Source organism: Chelmon rostratus, chromosome 20 (genome assembly GCF_017976325.1).
Source record: "Chelmon rostratus isolate fCheRos1 chromosome 20, fCheRos1.pri, whole genome shotgun sequence".
Classification (NCBI taxonomy): Eukaryota; Metazoa; Chordata; class Actinopteri; order Chaetodontiformes; family Chaetodontidae; genus Chelmon; species Chelmon rostratus.
In genome coordinates, this window is record NC_055677.1 from 752,501 (window position 1) to 769,992 (window position 17,492).

At 43.8% G+C, this 17,492-nt stretch overlaps 5 protein-coding genes across 16 annotated transcripts in view; 1 reads left to right on the forward strand and 4 right to left on the reverse strand.

Moving 5' to 3' along the window:
• Positions 1-2,024, reverse strand: part of nub1 (negative regulator of ubiquitin-like proteins 1) — a 10,493-nt gene extending 8,469 nt beyond the window's left edge. Inside the window, exons 1-2 of the mRNA XM_041960990.1 lie at positions 1,882-2,024; positions 391-527 (exon numbers count right to left, since the gene is read on the reverse strand). Coding sequence (XP_041816924.1) covers positions 391-507 — 117 coding nt within the window. The 5' untranslated portion in view covers positions 508-527; positions 1,882-2,024. The remainder of the gene's footprint in view (positions 1-390; positions 528-1,881) is intronic.
• Positions 1-17,492, forward strand: part of LOC121623616 (NACHT, LRR and PYD domains-containing protein 3-like) — a 377,011-nt gene that overhangs the window by 116,327 nt on the left and 243,192 nt on the right. The gene's annotated exons all lie outside the window — the stretch shown is intronic.
• Positions 2,557-7,995, reverse strand: LOC121623650. The gene is made up of 4 exons (XM_041961012.1): positions 7,790-7,995; positions 6,878-7,054; positions 5,132-5,360; positions 2,557-4,134 (listed from the first exon to the last, which is right to left on the reverse strand). Exons 1-4 carry the CDS (start codon positions 7,839-7,841, stop codon positions 3,579-3,581), a joined length of 1,014 nt encoding a protein of 337 aa, XP_041816946.1. The 5' UTR covers positions 7,842-7,995; the 3' UTR covers positions 2,557-3,578.
• On the reverse strand, positions 10,132-14,419 carry crygn2 (crystallin, gamma N2). The gene is made up of 4 exons (XM_041961024.1): positions 12,059-14,419; positions 11,405-11,561; positions 10,649-10,794; positions 10,132-10,347 (listed from the first exon to the last, which is right to left on the reverse strand). Exons 1-4 carry the CDS (start codon positions 12,064-12,066, stop codon positions 10,212-10,214), a joined length of 447 nt encoding a protein of 148 aa, XP_041816958.1. The 5' UTR covers positions 12,067-14,419; the 3' UTR covers positions 10,132-10,211.
• Positions 14,465-17,492, reverse strand: part of LOC121623612 (NACHT, LRR and PYD domains-containing protein 12-like) — a 47,922-nt gene continuing 44,894 nt past the window's right edge. For 8 of the 10 annotated variants that reach the window (XM_041960946.1, XM_041960948.1, XM_041960954.1 and 5 more), the window contains 2 exons: positions 17,044-17,217; positions 14,465-16,849 (listed from right to left, as the gene is read on the reverse strand). In XM_041960946.1, coding sequence (XP_041816880.1) covers positions 16,828-16,849; positions 17,044-17,217 — 196 coding nt within the window. In that variant the 3' untranslated portion in view covers positions 14,465-16,827. The remainder of the gene's footprint in view (positions 16,850-17,043; positions 17,218-17,492) is intronic. The other 2 variants (XM_041960951.1, XM_041960950.1) reach the window with 1 other exon arrangement.

The window sequence follows — 17,492 nt, forward strand, 5'->3', positions numbered from 1 at the left end:
CTAGTGTTTCAAAGTGGTACTACTGCTGGTGCAAACACCAGCGATCACTTTCTGTTTTCCCTGAAGAGACGATCAACAGCACTTTGGACATAAGAAAGAGTAATAACATAGTCAGACCGGTCAGACATGCCTGTTTTTCCCAGCATTCCTCCTATTTTACCCTCCTCTCCTGCTGTTTCAATATTTCACCTGAAAGCTCCCCAAGTTTTACCAAAGTCAAACCCTAACCCTTTCTAAAAAGAGAACAAAACAAAAGTTGGCTGTAACGCAGACAGGAGGCATGACTTCCTTCTTTATGTGTTAATATGTGTGTATGCAGCATTTTGAAGTGGTGTGTTTGTGGTCATAATGCTGCAGTCCAGTGCAGCACGTTTGAGCGTCTCAGCTGACCTGCATGTGCTGCTGTCCCGGCTGGTTGTTGTCGTCGGTGTACGGAGGGTTCCACAGCTGGATCTTCTCCTGCTTCAACTGGTTCTTCAGCTTCGCCTCCGTGTTCTGCTCCGCCATCGTCCGAAAACAACGAGCAACTAAACCAACAGAAGGGAAGAGGAGAGCAGAGAAAGTGAAAGCTGGACAGAGGGAGGAATTCCCCTGCTGGGTGGAGTTCAGCTCACTGAGACATTACTGGACCGACTGTTGCTGCTTCGGTTTACTGGACTACAGACTCTGGAGCTCTTGGAGAATGTGAGGGGTCGCCGAACAGAAGAGCAGAACAAACATGTTTGTGCAACAGAAAATCATTCATTTCCAGAAGTGTTTTTCTCTCGCTGTGGAAGCTCTGTCCTCTTATTATACCGTCAATGTCGAGCATTCAACATGCCGTGAATTTACCCAGTCTGTATATCCTGATCAGATTTTTTTAACACTCACAAATATTCAGTCAGGATCGAGGCAAACATCTGGTTTCAGATCCTGACATCTCTGCTTTGTTCATTCAGTTATGCAGCACAGTCGTGAGTTTTCTTCCTGTGTGTTATTCTCAGTGTGATGGAGATTCTTAGTGTTTGTCGCTCATCTGAAGCACTCTGACACATTTTCAAAATAAATGTCAAAATAAAGTGTTTCCAAGCCGCAGATTATGAACCGCACAGAGTACCAGAGGTGATTTTAAAGGGGCGTGGTCTAAGCACATTTATGAAGAGTACTTACTCCTGTAAATTATTTGAGTTGGTTTCAGGGAGTTTCCCACAATACACCTATCCAGGTGTATTGTGGGAAATGTAGGATCCAGTGTTAGCAGCTGGACTAAAAGCCTGCTCAGGTTGTGGTCATTATCTTTTTAAATCTCGTGGTTCCTTCAAACTTTAGAGAAATTGGAGATCATTCATCCTGCTGGCTGATGACACCACGGAACAGTTACCATGGTAACACAGGCAGATTAACTCCCAAACTCAATACGGTGTCTTTAGACAGGAAGAAAACTTTATTAATACAACTTCTTTGATTTCTTGACCTCGACAACAAACTGCTTTGAGCAGGCACATTCAGTACCTGACACTGGCACGGTCGTAAAACCGTGACAGTTAGCTTTGCTGTCTCTTGTCAACACTTTAAGTTCCTCTGATGTGACCGCAGAAAGCTGACGTCACAGCGGCTGCTGGACATGGCTAACACGGTGTTAGCTGACATTGGTCTAAACAGGTAAGTGGAGACATTAGCGACAACAGACCAACATTTAGTGTCAGTGACGCAGTTTTTCTCTTATTCAGACGGCTAACAGCTAACATTTATCCTAACCGTGCCCGGTAAAACTAACATCACAGCTGAGTTAACGGACGCTAACGCCACTCATCGCGTTGCGCAGCCTCAAATTTAGCTCGTTTCGCTCTTTTCATTCGTCAGGTCTGCCTTCAGACGCCGTTAAACCTTTCTGTCAGTTACCTTGATGTTAAAGAACACGATGACAAGGCGCTCCGCGGTCGTTAAAGGTCTCCTCCCTCCGCGCGACGACGTTGTTTTTGTGTATTTATCGCTTCTCGGAAGTCGGTGCTGAGCGGGGTAAAGAGGGCTCACTCTGAGCACGTTTCACGATCCGGTTCACGTAACCTCCGTCTACCGAAACCAAGCGAAAAGCTCAGCGGGTCCGTCGCTGCCAAGACACCACATATATCAGTCACATATACGATCTTTGATCGACTACGGAGCCCGAAGAGGGTCAAATGTCATGCAGCGTTTTTACGAATGCAAAGGCAGGAAGAAACAAGGCAACCAAGAGGTGAAAAAAATACAAATCTAATCTAAAATAAAATAAAATCAATTATATATATATATATATATATATATATATATAAACCTGCTTCTTTTCACAATAAGATAATGAGATGACTATTTTACATTATATTTAAACATTTAGTTCTTTCACAATTCAAAGATTAATATGAATGATGAATGCACTCAATCAACACAGACCCCATAATTAAACACCAGCATCCAGACTCATCAGAAACACAGACGAGATGACTCAACATCTCAGTTTCAGGTCTTCACTAAATCAAAAATCTAAAAACAACAACAACAAAAAAAGGCCAGATTTCACCAGCCCTGTGTGTTCTGGCTGCAGGAGATAAAGTAAAGAAAGAAAATGAGAGAGAAGAAACACGAGAGCCTGAACTGTGAAACATCATCAGTTTGAATTTAATCAGCTGCAACATGATGTGTAAAACTAGAGCACGTGCCTTTACTTTGAAGAGCAGGTCAGGACCCACCACCAAAATAAAAGATTTCCTGTCCGTCAGTGGCATTCAGGTCACGCTCTTCCCACCTGAGCCAGAGACAACTTTCACACCTGCAAGCTGCCAGAGACACATCACACCTGCCCACTTGCCATTACAGTACTGTGCTCTACGTTTGATTTGAGCGTAAGCACAACTCGGACTGGTTGCAGAATATATGACAGACCTCTTAAATTTGAGCTGGATCTTAGATCCTCTGATCAGTTACTTCGTCCATGTGGCTTACCTTTAAAGTTGTTCTACGTCTGTATTTAAGGCCAAAATTCTGCTATTTTCAATAAAGTTTTATTTTGAAGTGAAGATCTATGAAACACCGAGGGGTTCTTAAGTCTCATACGGCTATGAACATTCTGTCATAAATAAAAGACATCATGAAAGAACTGAAGAGATTATTAAACTCAGCACATTATTGAGAAATGTTTTTTTTATATATTGCATGTCATTGTACCTGAAAGTGGTGATGTCAAAGCCCTCTCACCTTTCAGCCAATCACAGGCCTCCTACAAGCTTAACATCTGCTGCCAGGTTTAGCCTATTAGCGCCTGTTAGCTGGAGCAACAACAATGGCTGCTGCTGCCAATATGAAATGAAACATTACTATGATGAAATAAAAATGAACTCCTATAAATGAAAAACTAAAAAATAAGGAAACAAGAATAAATCATGTTAAATGATAATTGATCATAAGAAGTGGAGTTCTGATCATTTCTTAAATCATTTCCAGAGTTTAGACAGTTCATTCATATCAGTGTTCATAATTACTTGTTTATTTGTCTAAATATGCAGAGACTCTTTCCTTCGTTTGTTCCTCGACAGGCTGACAAACGTGGACGATTCTTGACTCTCTCAGAAGGACGAGTACATCCCCAGCCGCCGGGCGGCCTCAGAGATCCTTGGGGTCTTCCTGCTGGGGAACGGGTGGTAGTTCTGGTTCTGGTGGACCCCCCCGGAGGAGCCCACCCCTCCTACGCTCAGCTGCCGGGTGAACCTGAGGGCCGGGGCCGAGGACTTCCTGGAGCCCCTCCATGCCGAGGTGCTGCTGTTCTGTTCAGAGTTCCTGGTTTTTCGACCTGCAGAATGGCCCTCCTTCAGGTCTTCCTGTAGGCTGGTGGTGGAGCTGCTGGGGGAGCAGGGGATGGAGGCGACAGGGGTGGAGCTTTCATCAGAGCTGCTGCGAGCTGAAAGGTCCAGAGAAACACTGCAGGGACCGTCAGGTTCGTCTTTGGATCCACCATCGAGTGAACCAGAGACAGAAACCGGGACTGGATCCATCTTCTCTGGATCTCCTCCAGATCTCTCAGAGGATTCAGTATCTGGGTCTCCTCTGGACCCGTCTGCGTTGAAGCGGTCTTCTTCTTCAACCCTGCGGGAGCCTACGGCCTCAGAGGAAGACGAAGAACACCTGGAAAACAAAGACAACATGGAGGAAAACCGGCAACCCAGACACCTGCGTGTCTCACCTGAGACATCCTCACACCTGCCTTCACAACTGGATTTACAAAGAGCTGATCCTAAAGGGACCAGACTGAGGACAGCGGGACCCGACTGGACCCACGAGGACCTCAGAGAACCGGACTGTGTGCTGCTGTCAGACACTTCCTCAGTGTGAGGCTTCGCCCGGCCCTCAGAGCGTTCGCCAACATTCATTCTGATGAAGCATTAAAGGTCTGTGATCAGGTGAAGGCTGTTCTGTGATCAGTCCTCTGTTCTCTTTCCTTCATTAGCTGCTGTTTGAACACAGATCAAAACAGCCGAGTTCAGACACCTGATCGATTCTTAACATCTGAAATCGTTTTTGGCCCAAAGAGAGGAATGAACCGATGAAAGCTTCTACCCAGTCGAGGTGCTCGGCGCTGTGCGACAGATCAGAGCGCTGTTTCGCTTTGAGTCAGTCCTCCGGTCATGAAAAGTCCGATCGAAGTTTATCAAAATTAAATTGATAACTTTAAATAAAAAGCAGATCATCTCATGTGACTGATAAACTATCGCTTCATCCATATTCTTCATATCTGTTAGCAATCATTGAAAATTTTGTCATCCTCACTTTACCATGTTGGTTTCTTTTGTACCCTCGTCTGAAACATCAATAAACCAGAATCAATCTTTAATAATCAAACTGATTCCTGACAACAGCTTCCTGAAGTGTTCCTGAGTCCAGGTATTAATCTCTTCATCCAATCACGTGTTGACAAAGTGTTGACCCTCGCTCCATCCTCGCTGTGAACCACTGAGCCTTTCAATCATGATACTCTCACCTGTCACCAATCAGCCTGTTTACCTGTGGAATGATCCAAACAGGTGTTTTTGGAGCGTTCCACATCTTTCCCAGTCTTTAGTTGCTCCTGTTTGAAACGTGTTGCTGCATCAGATTCAGAATCAGCTGATATTCACAAACTGACCTGGAGGAACTGTTGGTGTTTGTTGTTTCAGGGGAGGAAGTCGTGAGCTGCGCCGTCACACCGGGACAGCGGCGGCGGTGGAGGTCCAGGTGGACGTGCCAGGGGTCGTAAGCCGCGGGGTCGGGGTCAAATGTTATAGACGGTGATGAGGTGCCGCTTGGTTTCCATGGCGATGTCAGACCCTGAGTGACGGGGATGATGCTGACGGCCTCTGACAGTTCCTCTGAGACTGGAGACAGAGAGTTAAACAAACTGGACTGAGATCACATGATTGAAGAAACATGAGATTCATCAATAAAGATGATCAATATCAAACCAGACAAAACAACACATTCATGAAGCTGAAGAGACCCAAACTGGAAGAATCTGGATTTGATTAAAAGACAGAAATCGTTGTTGTCGTCCCATCAGCGGAGTCAGAATGAAGTCGAGTTTCTTCAGGACCAGAATCTAAAACATCTGAACCGTCTGGCTGCAGATGACGATGATCCGTTCTGTGGATCAATATCTACTGATGATGAGATGAAAGACAGTCACAACCCAAAACCATTCAGTTCATTGTTCTATTCACACATTTTGTTTCCGGCTTGTGAATGTACTCAAGTATTAATCGATTTTTATCGTTTCTGTTCATTGATTAACGCATTTATCGGCTAATCGTTGCAGCTCCGCGTCTAAAGTTCAGAAGTGCGACACATTTTTACATGAAGCCTCTAAATTTGTTTTTCTTCAGACATATTTTCTGTTATCCATCCATGCTAGGAGGAAGTCACCTGTTCAGCCTAAAGTAATCAAACCCATGTGATCAAACCCATGTGATCGGCTGCAAACATAAAAACACATCAGAGCTTATGTGAAGAGTCTAAACTGGAACAGAAAAGCGACTTGTTTCACCAACACCGTCACGTCGGCCGAGGAGGCGATAACCGGAAGTAATGATGTCTGACCTTCAATATAAAAGCACATATTTTGCCACAACAAGAGAAGCAGACGTGTTCAGTCCAACATCTAAATCAGCCCAAGAACTCACTGATTAAATCTGATGTGTAACTAAAGCTGTGATACTTTAGCTCATCTAACAGTTGCTAAATTATTAGCCAGTTTAGTTATAAACTGATTGATACAAAATTAATCTGCAACAATTCCGACAAATGTTCTAATCATTGCAGTCATGAGAAAATACATCCTGAACTCTGATGTCGCTTTCAGCAGTCTGTTGCTTTTATTTTTATTTTAATTAGTTACTTCATTTATTTTACAAGCAACAGAAAAGTGTGTGTACTTTTACTGAAATAAAATGAATAAAAATGAAAATACTTCATCTTTACTTCAGTAAACTTTAGAAAGCTGAACTTTTCCTTGTAATGGAGTATTTTTACACTGTAGTATTTCTACTTCACCTAAAGTAAGTGGTTTGAATACTTCTTCCACTTCTGATTTTTACACACAAACTATCTGCTGGCAAATTACAGCACAACCGGGCTGTCGTGCTTTTATTTTGAAAGGTCACACCGGAAATCTTGGTTGTATATCCGTTAACGTGACGTTTTCCTGAACGGAGAAAGAAACTCGTTTCACGGAGTTTAAAACCAGCATTTTCTCCTGGAAACTGAACTTTTGTCTCGATAAACTCGAACATTTTTTGCTTTTCTCTCTAAACAAATCCGCCTGTTTTCTGACAAACGTTGTCACGAGCCGAATTTCTGTGCAGGTAAACAACGAGCTGCTGGTTGAGTTTCCGCTCACCTGTCCTGAACAGAAGCACCTGAGTGTGTCTCCTCTGTCTGTCCCTGGTGCACCTGTACTGTTCTCTGAGCAGAGAGATGTCCATGTTCCTCCTTCTCTCCTCTTCCTCTCCTCCTCCTGCTTCCTCCTCCTCCTCCTCCTCGCCCTTTCTCAGCAGCCGCTCCTCCTTCCTCATCCCTGCCGGAGAGTCACACGGTGACCTTTGACCTGCTACTACTCATAATAATAATTATATATACATATATATATGTATCATGCTAGCAGCTGTAAGGTTATTGTCGAATGGTGCTTTGAGCTAAATGCTAACACCAGCATGCTAACATGCTAACACTGGCAGAGCTGCTGTATTTAGCGTGTTAGCATGCTAAAATGAGCTGAGGCTGCTGTGAATGTTTGTGCTAAGTGTTGGACACGTGAACTTGTTGACCTGATCAGTGTGTTTTTGTTGTGATGCAAATTTCCACATAGAATAAGTGCATGCGTGTAGCTGTGTGTCATGATGTTCACTGCGTGGAATAAACTGTTTATCCTGAAATATGAGTCTGCTGTAACTTCATTACACTGAAGGAATGTGATTACTTCAAAGGAGGTCGAACATGTTGACATCACATTCGTATTCTGTACGTTCAATATACAGTCGATCCTGTTAAATCAATGACTGCTCTAAACGATAGATCACTGTGTTCTGGTATATTACTGACATTGAATTAAATGTCGTGTGAGAATCTACCTGAAATGAAAAAATAATGAACTGTTCAACATATTTTTGGAACTTTTAACTGCAGTTTTCTAAATGAAGAGTGATCCCTCACAATGATGCTACATTCATGTGGATTCAGACACTATTTCTACTCGTATACATCATGAATCAGAGTCCCTCAGGTTACACCAGGTGTGCGGTTGTGTTTTTACCCTCCAGCGGCCCCCCGCTGGGAGTCATGCAGCAGCAGCAGGAGCAGGACATCCTGTTGGCATCGGCAGCAACACACCTGCTGCAGGTGTTTCACTCCTCGTCAGTGAGACCAGTGTTCACCTCCTGCAGCATGTGGACTTACGGCGTTTTTAAAACCTCATCTGGAAGCTCCGACGAGCCGAAAGCTGCTCCTTAAGTCCATCAAAGCGGATCCAGATTCGACGAAAACCACAAAAAAAAAAGAAGTTCAGTGATGAGTTTTAAATGGTAGAATGGTTCAAGTAGCGGACGTGTTTCTGCTGCGTTACCTCGTCAGGCAGGAAGCTGAACTGATCACACACACACACACACACACACACAGCGGCATTATTCTCTGACTTTGATTGGTGTGTAAACAATGAAGGACATTGTGTTGTGCTGACCTTTCTGTTCACACAGTCACATCAGTTTGTTTGACACGACTGAAGAACAAACACTCGATTGAACAGCCGTTCATTATTATTCAGAGTGAAGTGACGTGAAACAGTTTTATAGAACAGTGAGGGAGGAGTCAGCAGCACCATGTTTTACATAGAGGGGTGTTCCAACCAGTTTATACCAGTTTATATCAGTTTATACCAGTTTATACCATCTTATATCAGTTTATATCAGTTTATATCAGTTTATACCAGTTTATATCAGTTTATACCAGTTTATACCATCTTATATCAGTTTATACCAGTTTATATCAGTTTATACCAGTTTATGCCAGTTTATATCAGTTTATGCCAGTTTATACCAGTTTATGCCAGTTTATATCAGTTTATACCAGTTTATACCATCTTATATCAGTTTATACCAGTTTATGCCAGTTTATATCAGTTTATACCATCTTATATCAGTTTATACCAGTTTATATCAGTTTATATCAGTTTATATCAGTTTATACCAGTTTATGCCAGTTTATATCAGTTTATATCAGTTTATACCATCTTATATCAGTTTATACCAGTTTATACCATCTTATATCAGTTTATACCAGTTTATGCCAGTTTATACCAGTTTATACCATCTTATATCAGTTTATACCAGTTTATATCAGTTTATATCAGTTTATATCAGTTTATACCAGTTTATGCCAGTTTATATCAGTTTATATCAGTTTATACCATCTTATATCAGTTTATACCAGTTTATACCATCTTATATCAGTTTATACCAGTTTATACCAGGTGATACCAGTTTATACCATCTTATATCAGTTTATACCAGTTTATACCAGGTGATACCAGTTTATACCAGTTTATTACGTTGTATAACCAATGAGGCTCCTCTAACCTCTCGAACAGAAGGCGTTCCACTGTGGCTATAAATGACCCACCCTGCTCTGCCTCTGATTGGTTTACCCCATTCTACCCCTAACCAATCCTCACTCCTCATGCTTCAACCTAACCAATCCAACCAAAGAAGGCAACGAGTACTAGTTTGTGGCTGAGTCAGCTGTAGCAGCACACGTTTGAAGAAGAGTGAACGCTGACGGGCTGTGATCATCTTCTGTTCAGACCGACAGTGAAAGTGATCATTGATTGTTGTAAATATCTGCTGATTCTGAATCTGATGCAGCAACACGTTTCAAACTAAAGACTGGGAAAGATGTGGAACGCTCCAAAAACACCTGTTTGGATCATTCCACAGGTAAACAGGCTGATTGGTAACAGGTGATAGTATCATGATTGAAAGGCTCAGTGGTTCACAGCGAGGATGGAGCGAGGGTCAACACTTTGTCAGCACGTGATTGGATAAAGAGATTAATACCTGGACTCAGGAACACTTCAGGAAACTGTTTGATTGGAAATGACTGATTCTGGTTTGATTCTGTTTTTAGGGTCCAGACTCTTTCACAGTCACTTTGTGTTCTTGCACAGATGGATGTTGTGACTGTTGTGATGACGCATGTTGAAGTTTGGTTCCATGCATGTATTTGATGAAACAGGCTGATCAGACAAACCTAAAGCTGCATGCGACCGTTAGCCGCTGTGGTAGCTAGCAGCACTGCGTCAAAGTTTATCATCTTTGAATAAATGGGCAAAACTATTAATTTAATCTTTATTCACTTCCTGGTCTGACATCGGGGCGTTGCACCTTTCCACAGCTCACTAAGCTACGTCCACTTTATGTCACTATCCAATCAAATCTGACGGATTCTGGTAACTCGGTCCCAGTCTGTTTCACATCATGTGACATCACTGAGGATGACGGTGTGTCTTCTCAGACTGTAGGACTGTTCAGGGGTCACACAAAACAACACACACACACAGAGTGTTTGATAAAAAACCTCTTTTCTTATCTTAGTCTGGGTTTATTTATTGTACATGATTACAGCGGTGGTGGAGGAGACGGGAGGGGGAGGCAGAGGGGGAGTCGGGTGTCACAGGTCAGGGTTTAGAAGTAGTTGACGACCCTGCGGATGGACTGGATGTTGGGGTTCTGGGCCTGCCACTCGTTGTGGCTGCAGTAGTCTCCACGCTCCACGATGTACATGCGGCCGCGGAAGTTTGGCTCCTCGTACATCACCCAGCTGAGGACGCAGAAGAAGAAGGATTTACAACGAGAAGACCTGCAGCTGACTCTCATCTTTATGATCGACTCATCTGCTGCTGCACTCCTTCATTCAGCCATCATTTCTTTTATCTATAAAATGTCAGAAACCTAAAAAACCTTCCCAGAATGCAGCAGACACATTAAAGGTCTGGTTTGGTCCTCATTTTACTGCCATGTTGGACCAAGAAAAGCAGCAAAGTCTCACATGTGAGAACCACAGCGGTTTGAAGTATTACTTCAGTGATTAACTGCTGATGGTGGCTGTGTGTTAAACTCACGCTCCGTCTCCGTAGACCTTGACGGAGTTGATGCAGTTCTTGGAGAAGCCGCGGCTCTGCAGGAAGGGACAGTCGTCGCAGATCTCCACGCACTGACCGGAGAAGTTACAGGCCTCGAACAGCTCGATGCGGTAGTGCTCTCCATGCTGAGGGACGGACGGACGGATGGAGGGTGGAAAGACAGACGGACAAAACGCAAGAGAGGACAGGAGCATTAGCGCTGTTACTGAGCAGCCATGTTACGTTTCCTCCCATCGAGTTCGTATTTCCTGCTGGAGGTTCCTCACCTCGACTGCTCCAAACTCTGCCTGACTGTTTCAAACATTCACCAAGTGCAGACCTCAGATCAGAGTTACTTTGAGATCCAGCTAAATCTAAATGTGGGGAGCGTGCATGTGCTAACTGATTAATGTGATTAAATAAATCACACAGAGGCAGCAGGAAGCTGAAGATTTTAACAACAACCTGAATGAATCAATCAGTTCTTTAGCTGCTTCATCCACGCGTCCATTTTCAAGCAGTGAAACAATGTGAGATCAGGAACCGATCAGATCAGAGATCAGTTTTACTCAGTGAACTTGCAGAGAACCTGCTGTGTGCAGGCTTACTGTTTGACCTGAGGGTGGCGCCAGAGGAGAGGTCAGGGGAGTTCACATGATGACTAGGATGTCTCCTCTGGGGGCCGACAACTGGTATTTTGATTTTTAATGAAAAACAAACCTCGAGGTTAAATACTAAGGACTCAGCGACGGTTACCATGCGGATGGGCTTGCAGGATCCCATGTGGTCGTTGTGGGAGTTCCACCTCTGGAATTCTGGGTACTCTCCGTGCTCCAGGATGTACTGCTGGCCCTTGAAGTCGGGGTGGTCGTAGCAGATCCAGGCTCCGCTCTCCACACGGATAGAGTTCACCCTGAAAACACACAGCAGAAATACTCAGATGGTGTCCGAGGATTTTATTCACCACACAAGCCTTATGTTCTAATTTCACATGTTGCCCAGGTAACCCAAACTTAAAACTTCCTCCACATTTGCATTTACCTGGTGTCTCTTAATAAAATGTCCATTTCCACAGAATTAATTCATCCATCAGAACAACTTAACTTAAAAATCTTGCAGCTTTGGCTTCATAGACTTTTATTGTGAAACCCATCAGGAAGTGTTAACGGATCAATCAGAGAGGAGGAAAACATCTTTTCATAAACTGTGTCTGCTGGTGATCATCAGAATGGAAATAACCAAACGTGGCCGCCATAATATTTAAATATAATAATAATATATATATATATATAATTGTGTTTCTCTGATAAGGAAGTGACTGTGTCGATAATGTGAGCTGACAGGAAGCAGTTTGTCCTGATGCTGAGATGGAAGTATCAGGAATTATCCATGACCAGTGGACCTGCTCACCTGTTCATGAAGCCGCGGTCCTGGAAGTTATCACAGTCTCCTCTGACCTCCAGCTTCCTGCCGGTGAAGCACTTCCCCTCGTAGAAGGTAATCTGGAGGGCAAATCGACAAAAACATGACGGTTCATGTGTGATCAGCTGCTCACATTTAAACACTTTTCCTTCAGTCGGATCTTATACAACTGTCCCCGTCCGTCGGCGTGAACTCAGTCTCTGGTGTGTTTAAAGGTGATTGGCTGGAAGGTCAGCTGATGAAGCAGCTCAGAAGGTTTCTTGGCTGCTCTCGAGGAATCACCGTTTCAGACGTTCTGACAGTAAATTCCATTCAGTGTGAAAGAAAAGTAAAAACTGCTTTCCAGAAACAACTGTTAACTCCAGACCGCGACTGCATGACGCGGAGCACGAACAAACATATCAAAACAATCATGACCGACGACATCAATGGCTCAAACGCAGGTAGAACTTTCTTCGCAATGCAACAGGTAACTTATCTGACTGGAATCATTTAATGATTAGAAACTTTGGGAAATACTTGACCTCTAATTCATTTTGCTTACGTTCTTACATTCAAACTGTGACTTGTCCAGCAGCGCCCCCCCCTGCTGGACAGGAGGGAGAACTGGCTGGGTTTAAGCTGCTCAGCTCTGATTGGCTTTAACCTCTGTGTGTGGGATCAAAACATTGTTTTAGTTGTTGTTAAAGAGTAACTCAACAGCAGCATTTCTCTGTCCACTCAGTAGCCACACCCAGCTGTGATGTCACAGTGCACTGACACACCTGGGAGTACACCTGTTCATCACTGAAGCAAGGTGAAAGGTAAAACCACTGGAGGTGTGAAGTTATAACAGAAGCCCAGTGGAAAAGATGATGTGAGAGAAGAAGAAGCCAATCAATCGAGCACTGAGGTACAAAACAGCCCCCAGGATCAGCAGCTTGCCTCAGACCATCACCTGTACTCAAACTACCTGCTGCTTTCTCTGTTTACCTGTTACCTGAAAGATGAACTCAATGCAAAGTTAACTTTATCGAGCCACTAAGACTTCATTCTGGTTGAAGTGCAGCTCTGCCTTTTCTGAGAATAACAGCAGGGGAACATCACACCAAACCCCATTCAAGAATCAGGCAATTTAAGTTCAGGCAACACATACAGGACATCATCCATTCTGAGGTGAAGTTCAACTGAATTGATTTCCAGTGAATTCTCATAAAACGAGTTTGTGAAAGAGAAGTTAAATATTGTGTCATTTTACCACAGGACCCTGCTGGTCTACAGATTCTGGTCTCAGTCTCCAGATGATCCACAGAGCAGCTAAAGCTCCACATTTCAAACAGTAATCTGGTCGTTTTCCCCAGCCGCTGTTACTCACCTTTCCAGAGTACTGCGACATGTTTGCCCACTGGATACTGTCCAACCTGGCCCGCAACCACACACACAGTGTAACAGAGAAAAAGTTGGACACCACAATATATACGGCAGGGGGACGAGCGAGGGGCGACGTCCCCGCCGGACGGACAAAAGACACAAGAGACAAGGGTTTAAAAGTTTCTGCTGCCTCAGCGCTTTCCCTTCATCCTGACGTGTCTGCTGATTCTGCTGTGTGTGTGTGTGTGTGTGTGTGTGTGGACTCAATAGAATGTGCTTGGCCTGAGCTTTACAGGGTCAATGATATTGCACATGCCACGCTTCTATAGAGACAGTGAAAGGATGCATGCACAGCTCGTGTACTGTCAGTGTTTCTACATACAGACACAACACTCACATCACATTTCATGCAGACTCAAAAACATCCATGAAGGAATCTTAACGTGGACAGAAACACACAACATGTGACTTCACTTCATTGACTGACATGAAGATCAAACAGCTGGAAGTGACGTTTCGGACTTGATGAAAAGATAAAAGTAAAACTCCTTCACATCTTCTCGTATTATTTTAGAGAAACTGTTTGTCCACTGCAGGGCATCACATTTAAAGTGGAACAGCTCCAGAACAACATGATGGATGTGGAGGCGTGTTTGTGTCCCCCCCCCCACACACACACGTAGAAAAAGTGTTCTCTGTTATTTATTTAAATCATTTTACAGCCTTCTGTGTTTCTGCTTCTTATAAAAAATATTCCATAAATGTCTTACGAAGCAAAGGATACATTATTATGACAAAAATGACTTTTTATTACAAGATGAATTTACAACCCTGATTCCAAAACAGGTGGGACTCAGGTGGGTCACATTCTGACCTGCTGATCCTCTCTGACATAAACTGACCTGAAATCAGCACAAAGTCAATATATTTACTGTCTGAGCTCATCAGCTTCATTGATTTCTGTAAATATCTGCTGATTCTGGATCTGATGCAGCAACACGTTTCAAACACGTTGAGACAGGAGCAACTAAAGACTGGGAAAGATGTGGGACGCTCCAAAAACACCTGTTTGGATCATTCCACAGGTAAACAGGCTGATTGGTAACAGGTGAGAGGATCATGATTGGGTATGAAAGGCAGTGTGACAACTGTTTCAGAATCAGGGTTGTGTTTCAAAGGCTACATTTCAGCTTTCACTAATATATTTAGAACGAGTGTCTGTATTAGAAAAGCCTCCGAGTGAAAACCAGACTGCAGCTCAAAGGACTGAGCTGAATCGACACGTCTGTAAACAAACTGAACATCGTGGAGCAGGATTTGTTACGGGACGGCTGGATCAGGCTCACTCACTTTGAACTCCGTGGATCTGATCTGAACTGGACACACGGAGGGTGAACGGGGAGGGCCGGCTCTCTGAACGACTCAGACCTTCAGCTTATTGTGAATCTTTACGTGTTTGTTCCACATTCACAAAATGTTTCAACACAATAACCAGAAAACCAAAGAATCCTCCTGTAGACCGAACCACCAACACAGACCAGGTTAAATACTGTCAGACGTCCTTCATCTGCCTGTCAGTGTCCTTCAGTACACAGCAGGTACCATCATCATCATCATTATTATTATATATATATTATTATATATCAATGAGGTGCGCGAGAGCTTCAGAGCAGGGGTGGGGAACCTCTGGCCCGCGGGCCGTATACAGACCCGGCCCACGAGGTAATTAAGAAAAAACAGATACTTTTTTTCACAGCAACAAAGAAAACAGCATTAAGTAGTCGACAACACATTCTTCTGATTCTTCACACAGAGCGGCTCATATCACGTCAAAGCATCATGGCGCCTCTCAACAAAACCAAGTCGACGCAGAGCGTCGCTCTTTCTAAGACAAACGGACAAACGATTATGCTTTTGTTGAAGTCAAAGACGAAGCAGACGAGATGAAAAAGGCCAAAGTTACATCACAGCTACGAACATGCTGAACTCGATGAGCCACGCGGACAAATGGATCAAGTTAAGGAGTTTGGATGCTCGACAAGCAGCTTTCACAGACCACATCCTGTCAAAGCTGACAAAGAGGAAACACTGTGTATTTCCTGCTCTGCAGCAACTCTCAATCTTCATTCATCCATTTTTATTCCATTTATTTTTTATTTAGCAGTTTTTAGGCACATGTCTGTTTTAATAGTGTTTTTCTTACCCACCTCGTGTCAGCTTAGTGAAAGTTATGTGTGTTTTGTGATTTGTGAATCTGCTGAGAGTGAAAACTCCTGCAGGTGTTTGCTGAGAGGTTTCAGGACATGAAGAGTCAACAGAAGGAGCACGCTTGCTGTTTAACGTGGAAGCGGCTGATGTTTCTGACAACCTGCAACATGAAACCACTCGACGAGCTCGAGGCTACAACGCATCGCTCTGCTCCACAAACGCTCTGAGGAGCCCACCGACAGCAGCTCTGTTCAAACGGACTGTCAGAGACCCAAGACTGACTGACCCAAACCTGCAAAAGCAGCTGCCAGGAGCACCATCACCATCTGACATCAGACGCCTCGTCAAAGATGAGCAGCTCCGCCATCACAGAGGTCAACGTGACACGTGTGTTCAATAAGTTAGCAACTTCAGTCATTTTAAACGAAACATATCTTATCAGGCTTCAGCTGAAAACAACCGGCAGGACCATTTCTTCGTCAGTGAACTGTCAATTCTAAAGGTGTGACTGTAAAGCAGTCGAGAAACACTGTTTAACTTTGCACTTATTGAACTATGATCGATGACAACAGCATCAATAAAAGGTGGCTGTATCACTACTACTAATAATCCAACAAATATTGTGGCCATAAATATCAGGGTAAACGTGTGATCACGGCATTCATCAAACTACCTAAAAATATGATCAGTGCTAAAATATAGTCTTAGATGGAAAGAGTGGTAAAATATGAAGTACTGTAAACGTACGCAGGTCGGTTAAAATGCACTCTGACAAAATCATGAAAAATAAAGACATAAAGTTCAGTTTCCAGCTGGAGGAGGTGTGAGAGTGAGGAGCAGAAGGAGTGGAGGAGGGTCTGCAGAGACTGTGTAGAAGGACAGAGCAGCAGCACAGCAGTCCAGATACACTGATGATACTCTGTCACATCCACAGCAACACACAGGGAGGATGCTGGACTGGACGCTGTGTCTGACAGTGGAGCTGATCTCAGAGCAGTTCACACTGCAGCACTGACACTCATCTCCACTTGTTGTGGTTCCTCTGTCAGTCACTGCTGGATGAAGCTCTCCTCTCCACTCTACCTCCCAGTAACATGGCCCAGTCAGAGCCTCTCCACCCACAAGCTGCTGCTGCTTCAACCTCTCTGGATCATCAGGACGCAGCCGATCGGCTCTCAGCCAATCACCTTTCTGATCGCTCACGCTCTCACACTCTTCCATCTGATGAGAGAAGAAGACAGACAACAGAAGTCATGAATCAGAGTTTACAGAGACTCCTTCATCAGCTGGCAGTGAGGCTTCACCGAGGAAAGCAGCTGCTGAGAAGGTTGGAGGTTTACAGGAAATACTGGATCTGTGCTTTGATACTAACTGTGTTTAGAACTGCTGAGACCAGCAACCAACCCTCTACTGACCTCAGAGTCTCCAGTCTACAGTCTGGACTCTCCACCAGATCAGACAGCAGCTTCACTCCTGAAGCCTGCAGCTTGTTGTTAGTCAGCTCCAGATCTCTCAGATGGGAGGGGTTGGACTTCAGAGCTGAGGCCAGAGAAGCACAGCTGACGTCTGACAGCTTGCAGTGACTCAAGCTGAATAAAGAATAAATGATGTAACTTTAGAATAAATAATTCAGTCAGTATAAACATCATGTAGCTTCATAGAAATGATGGAAAAAGCTAATTCTGAATATATCTGTTATTGTCTGATAGTTGAGAAAGACATTATTAACGTATTGTGTTTATGTATTTTTACTTTTCTTGTTATATTTAGGTTTTAGGAGGACCGCCAGCTACTAAGGTTCAGGGGTCACATTGGAGTTGGAGCTGGAGCACCAGCTGAAACTACTACTGCGGGTGCAACCTTT